The 10188-nt window shown below is 64.4% G+C and overlaps 1 protein-coding gene across 1 annotated transcript in view; it reads left to right on the top strand.

Annotated features, from left to right (window-relative positions):
- CACNA2D4 (calcium voltage-gated channel auxiliary subunit alpha2delta 4) overlaps positions 1 to 10188 on the top strand; it is a 91291-nt gene that overhangs the window by 69249 nt on the left and 11854 nt on the right. The window contains exon 28 of the mRNA XM_007469519.1: positions 10114 to 10175. Within this exon, the coding sequence (XP_007469581.1) occupies positions 10114 to 10175 (62 nt within the window). The remainder of the gene's footprint in view (positions 1 to 10113; positions 10176 to 10188) is intronic.

Here is a 10188-nt window from a genome sequence, read left to right as displayed (position 1 = left end):
GCTCAGGATGGGGGCCCGCCGGGGAGGGGGACCGCTGGGGGGGCCTGTCTGTCACTCTGGGCTTCACCCCCCCACCAGGGGGCTCGCAGCCTCACAGAGGCTGCAGAGCGAGTCGCACTGGGCAGATGTGGGGCGAGGGGTGCAGACCCACATGCCTATAGGATGGATCCGGGGCCCTGGGCTGGGGGCGGAGGAGATGCCCAGAGCAGCTGAGGGGTCTTTTCCAGCTACCCTCACAGGGCCAGGTCCCCGGGGCTCCTGGCTCAGACTCCCAGGTCAGGGAGGGCTCTGGTTTCAAATCCCTACCGGCCGCTCCCTCGCTGTGTAACTTTAAACAGATCACGGAAACCCTCTGGGCCTCGGTTTCCTTATCCCTAAAGGTGATGAGACCAGAGCACACTGCCCTCCGTGAGGGTCCCTCTGATCGGGGGACGGGAGCTAGCATTTGCTGAATTCGGGACACAGCACCCTGCACGGCAGTGTAGGGGACCCCAAGCTTGGACCTGAGCCCCAGGTAGACGTAGGGAGACGCCAGTGCCCTGTGCCCACGGGGAGGGGCGGCGGCTTCCAGCGCGTCTGCGGGACCTCTCTTTCTTGGTCCCCCAGTCTCACACCTGGGTGTCCTTCTCTGTGCCTGGGCCCGTGCCAGGCCAGCAGCCGTCACATGGCGGTCACCGTGGGCCGCGCTCGCACAGAGCCTCCCAGGCCTCCATCACCGAGGACGCCGCCCACCCTCTCCGTGAGCCTCGGCCCCGACCCCTGGAATAGTCCCACACTCCTCTCGCCAGCGAGGACCCGCAGGTCAGCAGCTCACAGTGCCCACACGGTGTCAGGCGGGTCAGCAGCCAGCCAGGCTCAGAGGTGGAGACCGGCATGCCTGGTCACAGGGCGGGTCAGGGACGGAGGCCCGCTCCCTGGTGAATGTCCCCCAGCAGTGGCCCCTGGGGGGAGACACGTGTGTGCGCTGAGCGGGGTACACACACAGGCTCCCAACACAGCATGTGATGCAGACCACCCCCCTAGAGAGCGTGCAGCCAGGCACGTGCTGACACACACACACTCACATGGGTGCACTCACGCACATGCTGGCAGCCCTCCAGCATCCTCAGATGCTATCACTACCGCAGTTCCTGCATGCCCCCGGCAGACAGATGCACGGGGGGACCTCCAGCCCAGAAGCAGGGTCTAGAGAAGCCCCCCGAGGGCCGCCCCCAACCCAGGACCCTTTCCACACTCAGACCCATGCCCTGGGATCTCTGGAGAAACGTGACGGGAACAAGGCCCCCCAGGTCCATGGGGATGTAGCCTGCACTCCCTGGGGACCACAGAAGGACCCCCTCAGGTGCTGTGGGGTCCATCACCCAGCCCTCCAGCCCACCTCCAACCCAGGACCCCTTGCGGCCCCCAGAAGCATCTACCTCGTTAGGAAAGGGGCGACCTACATTAGGATGCTAGGAGCACAGCGGCTCAGGCAGGCGTGGCCACTGCAGAATAAATTCACACCGTCTGGGAGGGAAATCCCCACCCAGGTGGGAGAACGGGCAACGGAGACGAATGAGGTGGCGGTCTCGGGGCTCCGAGCCCCACAGCCTGTGGGCATTTCTGTCCCAGTCCCAGGGACAGGGACACAGAGAGGAGGGTGGACCCAGCGGGGTCCCCAGCCTCCTTCGCTGGGCTCTGCTGAGAGAATCAGGATGGAGGATGGGGCTGAGGAGCTGCAGGCCGAGCGACACCCCCCCAGGATAGGAACACGGGCTCTGGGCCCCAGCCCTCTGCTACGCCAGCGTGTGGTCCACGGGCCAGCAGCAGCCGCCTCGCCAGGAGCTTCCCAGGCCCAGCCCAGGTCGACGGGGTCGGGATCTGCCTCTTAACAAGACCTCAGGCCATTCACGTATCTGGTCACGTTCGAGAAGCCCTGGGCCGGGTCACTTCTCTCCCTGCGGCGCAGACCCCGGCACCGCCCGGGAGGCTGCGGCAGGGGATGGCCGGGCCCGGGAAGCCGGGGGCAGCGGCCGTGGGGGATGCTGGCGGTAACAGCTCTGCAGGAGGGATCCGCGTGGGGAGAAACCATGCCCGCAGGGAAACACCTGTGTATGGTTCCCAGTCCCCGCAACAGCTGTCTGGGGTTAGGGGCACTGTTGACGCCACTTTGTGGATGGGGACACGGAGGCTGGGGACATGTAGTAACTTGCCTAAGGGCAGGCAGTGGGAGGGTGCAGCCAGGGCCCAGGCGGCCTGGCGACAGAGCTACCGACGAGCGGCCTCGCGAGCCTGGAGGCCGGCTCTGCTGACCCACCTGCTCGTGGAGGCTCCTGGAGCAGGGGGAGGGCTGCACCCGCACGTTTGTGGACCGGCCTCTCCTCGTCCTTCCGCTGCCTCTCTGCGCCCGATGCGGGTGCCCTCAGCAAGCCGGGTCGCCCCCTCCCCGCCAGGCTTCTTCCCGGGGGCATCACAGATGCAGTGGGGAGAGGGAGGCAGGGGTCTTGCTGGGGAGGGGGTGGCGGGCTGAGGTGAGGAGGTGGACTGGGAGCCCCGCGGGGGTGGCAGCAGGGCAGAAGGGCCCACAGGCTCCTGCGGAGTCACATGGGGTGCGGCAGCCCCCCGAGACTGGGGGGGGGCGGGGGCGGGGACGGCTTCTCTGCCCCACGGGAGGAGCAGCCTGCCTCGCTCCCACCCCCGCCGACGCCCAGGTTAGGGTGGGCGCCCTGACCCCTCTGCGCTTCTGCGCCCCCACTCCTCCTCCGGCCAGGGTTGGCTCAGTCTCCAGCCGGAAACCTCCAGCAAACCCACCCGGACCTGGTGTCCGCGCCCTTCCTCTGGTGCTGCGTGGTCACATCCATCCCCCCAAGTCAGTGTCCAAGCCGCACAGCCATCAGCGCCCTCCTGCCCCCTGGGACGTCTTGCTGGCCTGCTGTGTACCCCCTCCCCAGGGATCTCCCTTTGGTCAAGGCTCCCCAACCTGGGACAAGGCCTCTGCGCCCCTCCACTGTGCAGACAGGTGAAGGGCACAGGCTACTGAGCGGCAGGGCCAGGACGGAGGCCACGCCTGGGGCTTCAAGGGCAGCATCTTCCCACCCGCCCAGCTGGGCTGAGGGGCACCCAGACAGGGGGACAGCAGGCGCCCGCGCTGAGCCCGGGGGGTGCTGTCCAGGCCGCGCGCTCCACCTGCAGCCGCCGGTCTGGCCTTCCGGGTCCTTCCCACCTCTTCCTTGCCTGGCATCCCCGTAACACACGCGGCCCAGGCAGCGCGGAAGCTGGTTTTTTTAAATCTCTAAATTTGTACTTGGAACAGACAAACCCCCTGGTGCATTTTTAAACGCGTGCCCCGTTCTCATGCCCGCCTTCCTGCAGCCTCGTCTCCTTGTCATCCTTCCTTGTCAGACATTCCCACTCCCAACCAGACCCTCTGGAAAGCGGAACAGAAAAGCCCCCATCACCCCTCGCAGGAGCTGCTCTTGGGCCCGCGGGCCTGGCTCGGGAGGTGGACCCGGGCAGGGAGGGTGGAGAGGCCTGATCTGTGTAGGAGGAGCGGGGAGGCCTCCCCAGGCACCCCAGCCCTAAAACACCCCCCTCCCCGTGCCCCTCAGCATTGTGGGCTGGAAACGGGAGCAGGGTTTGCTTGTCCCAGGTGCAGCTTCCAGCCAAACCCCAAAGGAACCAGATCGGTTGCTAAAGAAGCTCCCCCTCCGTCTTCCTCCCGGCACCCCCAGCCGGCTTCCCTGGTCTCCCTCTCTTGGCAAAGCTGGATGGAGCCTGTGCTGGTGTGGAGGGGGACACGGCCGCGGGTCCCCTCCCGGCTGCGCTCCCCAGCCCATCTCCACACGCTCAGCCTGCCCCCCGGCCCTGTAGTTAGCTAAGCTGCCGGGTGTCAGTCTGAGCCAGACCAGGCAGTGCCCCAGGCGGCCTGACAGCCAGGTGCCAGTGTCCCCACCAGCCACCCCAGACAGGCAGACAGCAGCTCAGGGAGAGGATAAAGGGCCCTGAGAGTGAGCGGGGAGGTTGGGACTCCCTGTCAGACAGCCTCTGTCCTGCCCCGGCCGTGTACCAGCCACCCCTAAGCTGAGTCCACCCCGCCCCCCAAGGCTTCCTGAGCTCTTTCGTAGGTAGAGAGGGTGTGCAGCTGGGGGACCCCAGCCCCAACCAGGCCCAGGCGGGCTGGGAGCAGAGCTGGAGCCTCGAGGAAGGGCCGAGGAAGGGATCCAAGGCTCCTCTCCCACATCCACTCCCGGCCACGCCCCCCATACGAGCCGGGGACTCAGGTCCAGCTGGGGGGACCCTCTGCACCCCTGTCCAAGGACAGCCTGCTAGAGGCCAGTGCGCCTCGCTGAAGGCGTCCTGTAGAGGCCGGTCAGCACCCCTGGTCCCTGCCCACACCTCGGCGCCAGCCCTCCAGCCTGCCACCCCACAGACGTCCTGTGTGCCGGCCCTGTCACCAGCACCCCCTTCCCCCTGGCACCCAAGTCCCTGGGGCTGCCTGCCGAGCCGGGCATGCAGGCGGCACAGGGCTCCTGGCTGGCGCCCCCCATGCTGCAGGGACCGGTTTCTATGCCACCGGGCCTGTCATCCGGCACTGGCAATGCCTCCTCCCCTCCTTCCCCAGCAGAATCCCAGCTCCTGTCCCCAACGCTGGGAGGTCAGAGTTCCCTGTGTCCTTTGGCTGCCCAGGGGTCCGGTCCTGAGCACCGCCCCGGCCCCAGCCACTGCCCCCAGGCAGGAGGCAAAGCAGCTGTCCATGCAAGGCAAGGAACCCAGCGGAGATGGGCTCGGCCCCAAGCCTGGCCCCTGCGCCCGCCCCCCGCGCCCCTGCCCAGCGCACAGCACTCACCTTCCGCACCCCAGCAAGCGCCCTGAATCAAGTGGTCTGAGCCGTCCAGTGAGCCCCTCCTGGGATTCCTGGAGAAAGGAGACAGCGAGCGCAGCGGCACCAGCCTGATCCCCCAGCAGGACCTGGCACGCAGAGCCCCGGCAGGAGAAAGGAACGCCTGAGGCCGTCTCCCACGGCGGGCGGGCGGCCGGGTCTCGGGAGCCGCGGAGAGGGGCAGGCGGGGAGGGGAGCGCGTGTGCGGAGCAGAGAGCAGCGGAGTGACAGCGGGGGAATGTCCGTGATGACGGCGACAGGCGCGCACACGGGAAGGCGGGCGCACGGAAGGCGGGCACACGGGCGCACACACACCGGAGGCGCTCACCCTTGAAACGCTCCCTTTTCAGGGGGAGATGCTGCCATGAACTCCAGCGGGAGGAGGACTGTTTACCAGGTCCCTCTATTTTCTCTCCCCACCCCCGGAGGCTCTCCCTGCCCTGGCTGCCGCCCCCTCTGGCTTTGTCCCCTCTCCCCTTGCCTTTGGGGACACAGGGACAGGACCCAGGGGACAAAGGCCCCTGGGAAGCTGGGTCTGAATCCTGTTCGGAGGTGGGGGCAGTATCTCCCACCCTGCCTGTAAGAAGGGAAAGCTGATCTGGGTCTCTGTCAAGGGGCGGCTTATTCCAGAGGGGGAGGGGGCGGTGCACGGGGGCCCATCTGCCTGGTGGTCCTTCGGAAAGGAGCCCCAGGCCACACAGCCGGTGGCACACGGTCACGCAGAGGTCACTAAGCCTTGTGACCCCAGACCGGGGCTATCTGGGGAGGGAAATGCAGGCAGGCTGGGCCAGGGGCCTGGGGTCAGGTTGCCTGGGGCGCCCTGGGGTGAGCCCTGAGGAGGGGCCAAACCCAGCCCCGCCCCCCCGGCCTGGGCTTCTGCTCCTGGCTCTCGGCTGGATGGGAAGAGACTGGTATCTGAGAACTCAGAGACGTCTTTACCAGCCAATCAGGACAAAGGAGTGGGAGAAATTGATATTCCAAGGGAAGGCAAGTGTTGATCCAAAGGAAAGAAAGCCAGGCACCAAGTCAGGGGAGGAGCAGCGGCCAGAGCTGGACCCGAGGTGACCTTCCTGGCATCTCTTGAAACCTGCCTGACAGCCGGACACGTGGCATGTTTCTGGCATCCCTTTTCCATTTCGCCTGCTTTCTGGGGGGTCCACTGTCAGCCCTGGGCGCGGGTCGAGAGAGCCCCCGTGACTCAGGATGCTCCCACACTCTCTTCTGTCTGCTCCGCCGTTTGACACAGCAGGGATTCCCTGTCTCCCACCCCACGCCCATGTCACACACACCTCACCTGCCCCCAAACACGCTTCCTGCCCCCCAGCTGCAGGAGAGTGTGTGTCCTTCCTGGAGTCTGGGACCCTCTCCTCGCCCACGCGGTACATCTCGCTCCTTGAAAAGTCAACCAGAACCCACGTCCTGGGGCGCCATCCCAGGCCAGTGCCCGCGGGACTTTCTTCTCTGAGCCGTATCACGGAGGACGCGTGGCAGCTTTCTGTGGGTGGTTCACCCCCTTTCCCACACCGGGGGCTGTCCCGGCAGAGGGGTCCACCTCGCCAGGCTGAGTGAGGAATGAGCCGGAAGGAAGAGTCCAGCCGGGCGTCAGGGGCCCAGAGGCTGGACTGTGTTGCACACTGACCCGCCATCAGCTGCCTGTTAGCCCCACAGCCTGGGGCTGCCCTGCAGTGACCAGGAGGGATGGCCAGGTCTCTGGGGTCCCTGGGCACCGGCTCCCCAGCTGGTACCTAAAAGATGGGCCCCCACTGACCCCGCAGCCCTCGTACAGGTCAGCACAGTCTGCAGCTGGGTTTCAAGGACCAAGTGGATGGGAGGGCGAGGGGCACGATGGAGTTTCTGGCCCCCCCGGGGCTTGGCCCCCCCACCCCACCCCAGGGAGGGTTTCTGTGTGTGCAGCACAGCTGTTTTGTTTTGCCGTCTGTGATGACAAAGCAGCAAGCAGGTGACAGCCAGGAGGCAGAGCAAAGAGGTGCATCTTGATAAGCCGTCTGCTGCCTGTGGCCTTACTGAGGCTCTTTGTCTGCCAGCCCAGCGCGGGTCCTAAAGAAAAGCTGCTTTGCAGGAAGGCAGGCAGAGGGAAGGCGGGACCCGGCCCCGATGGGGGACAGGCCGGGCTGGGGCAGGAGGAAGGGGGTCCAATCACTCCTCCTCCATCCGACTGTGGTAGGTCCCCCTGGGGACCGAGGTCGGGCTCTAACACAAGGACCCGCCAGTGGGAAGGCCCGGAGTGGGAAGCAGCCTGGAAGGATGGAGGCCTCGCCTGCCTGCCCTCGGCCGGGCCTGGCTCTCTCCTCACTATGCGCTCTGCCCTGTCTGCAAAGCCCAGCACCAAGGGCTATTCTGTGCTGCACACAGCAGGCTTCCAGGAGGTGCTGGGGGCAGGGTGGCCAGCCTGGGGTCCACTGGAGCGAGGGAACGGGGGCCGAGGGCCGCCCTGGAGCCTCTCAGGAGAAGGCTGGGCTCTCGCGGTGTCTGGGGTGGAAAAGCACAGTTTGGGTTGTGAGGCAGGCGTTGAACAGAAGGATCTGAAACAATTCGAGCCCCGAGGTAAAGCCGTCAGGCACGGCAGAGCACGGCTAACAGTTCTCCCTGGAGGAGGTTCTTCTTGAGTCTCGCCTGAATTCCCCGTCTCTTTGTGGGTTCCCTCCTGGGTCCTCGAGGGCACCAGAGCCCGGCTAGATCGCTAGCATTCCGTCCCGCATCTACGGAAGGGCGGGGCTCCACGTGGATGAAGGTGCCCACACCCGGAGGTAAGGGGAAGGTTTGCAGAAGTGGCTTCCCAGCCAAGTGGCTGACTCGGTGGAATTCACAAGCACGCACTTACTTAGTTCGAAAAATATTTATTGAGCCCCGATGTGTGCTAGGTGCTCTCCTAGGTGCAGGTATCGGAACTCAACCCCCCACCCTCCCGCCTGCTCTTAGCCCCCACGCTAATGGGGCAAGACAGACTATAAATGAGAATAAAGTCAATAAGTCATGCGTCTTAGGAAACAAAAAGAGTGATGAGATAGAGGGTGAACAGCCGGCCGCAGGGAGGACTGCGGTATCTGGGAAGTCAGGACGCCGCCCCAGGACACGCTGTTTGGGCTGAGAGCCGACCATGAGAAGGGGCCCCCTCCTGAAGTTCTAGGGAAGAGCACCCAGAGGAAGAAAGCAGCCGGTGCAAATGCCCCGGGGTGGGAAGAGGCTTGGCCTGTTTGAGGGAGGATTTGGGCTGAAGTCAGAGGTCGGCAGGGCCACAGCTGCCTTGGGGCCTTGGACACCAAATTACAAAGGAATTTCAACTTTGTTCCAAGGGCAGCGGGAAGGCCTTGGAAGGTTTTTAGCAAGAGAGAGACGTGATTTGATCTTCAGGAAGGTCACTCTCATGGTTCTGTGGGGAGCGACCGGCTCAGGGGTCTGTGGCATTAATCCAAGTGGCTCTGGGGGGTAGCAACAGGGGTGGAGAGAGTGGGCAGATGCATGACGTTCTGGAACAAAGGCGGCAGCACTCGGGTGGGACGCGGGAAAATGGTAACAATTTGGTAGAAGGTGTGTCCCCACGTGCGGAGGTTTGGGGAGGAAAAGCCAGAGTTAGGTTTTGAAGTCGTGAAGTTTGAGATGCCTACTGGTGACCCAAGGGGGCCGGCAGCAGGCAGTTGGAAGTCCTAAATCCTAGGAGCGGGGCTCACCTTGGAGGAGCCCGTGGTTCCACGGAGATGGAGCCTGGTTCTGGAGAACAGGCTTGAGGTCTCACTCCTCCCATCTCTACCCACATGCCTCAAAATCCTGCTTCATTAGACGAGCACCAACCCCGCTCTCTCAAGACTCCCTGTGGAGGAATCACAGAATTTCTCCCAGCTCGGAGATGCCGGGACTCCAGGAGACTTGGCGGCGAGACATCGAGAGGCCGAGTCTTGCCCGAGAAAGAGTCTTGAGAGCTTTGACCCAGAGGCCAAGGTCACGGTAAATAAGCGTTCCTAAATCCCAAAGGTTGGAACATCCTCAGCTTTCGTGTGACTCCCCTCTGACAACTGTTAGGAGGTTCCTCTCTTTCACGCAGCCTTTTTCTACAGGTGAGAGAAATCTGTCTAAAGTGAACATCAAGGGTGGTCCTAACAGGAAGAATGAGGGGAGGGGCCGAGGGGCCTCCCCAAGCCTTAGAGAGAAATGGGGGGAGGGGAGCACGCCTCATCTGCTGCTCAGGTGCTGCACCTGGGTCTGTCCTCTTTGTCATGAACCGAGATGTGGGCCTACCAGTCCCCTTCCAGCCCATGCCTTTTACCCGCCCCCCCGGACCTTGCAGCAACAAAGAAGCCCCCGAATATGATGGAAAGTCTCTCCAATGAGCCATCACTGGGGTGACCGCAGAATGTCTCGTGAACCCGGCCTAGTGGCTGGAACCCCGACCCATCCCCACGTCACAGTCAAGGGCACAGGGCCCTGAGCGGTGAGCTTGCCCAGGCCTGTCAGCCCCCTCCCAACGGGGGCTCAAGTCAGGCCAGAGGAGAGAGGTGAGGTGCCTTAGAGACACCGGTGCGTGGGTCCTGCTTCTGTGTTCAGGGGCCAGGCGGCTCGGGCGAGGCTTCCCCGGCCGTGAAGCCCCAGCGATAGCAGAGCTGGCCTGCTGTGTGGACACGACCTCAGGACGCAGGGTGCCTGGCACTCAGCACACTTTCTATATTCTTGTCTCTGACGGTAGGAGGCCGGCCTCGTTTCTTTATTCTTTTTCTTTCACTATAACCTGCCTTTCTTTCTATTCTCTGGCCCCAGATTTCTCTTGGCATCTGGGCACTGGCTTGCGTTCTCCAAGCGTTTGGGGACCAGAGCGGCGTGGCGGCCCTTGTGAGCGGCGGCATCAAAGCCTGGTTTTCTGGGGCTGGGGAACCTCCTGCAGGCCTGGGCGACACGGGCCCGACTTGCGAGGAGGGAGCCTTCTTACAGATCGGGGTGGGGGGCCGGAGTGGAGCCGGGTGGAGGGGCTGTAACTACCCACGGAGGCCCTGAAATCCAGCCTCGGTCTCTGTGGGAAAGGGGAGAGCGGCCTTCCCAGGGCACCTGCCTCGAGCTCCAGGGATGCAGAGACAGAGCCACCGGTGCCCCCCACCAGGAAGCTAGTCTGCAGGCTGCTAGTGGCCCCCCACCCCCTGCTGATGGGGCTTCTCCCTCTGACTCAGATCTGACGTCTTCTCTCGCCACCCCCCCCCCCACCCCGTCCCCAAACACCCCCATGGCCTGGCCTTGCCCGCTCCTGGCAGCCGTGGGCGTGCAGATGAGGATGGAGTTCCTGCGGCGTACGTTCTGGGCGGCCACCCGGCAGGTGGGGGCCAGGG

This window comes from Lipotes vexillifer, unplaced genomic scaffold, assembly GCF_000442215.2.
Source record: "Lipotes vexillifer unplaced genomic scaffold, Lipotes_vexillifer_v1.1 scaffold395, whole genome shotgun sequence".
Lineage (NCBI taxonomy): Eukaryota > Metazoa > Chordata > Mammalia > Artiodactyla > Lipotidae > Lipotes > Lipotes vexillifer.
Note: the sequence above shows the minus strand (reverse complement) of the source record. Positions and strands in the feature narration are given on the sequence as shown.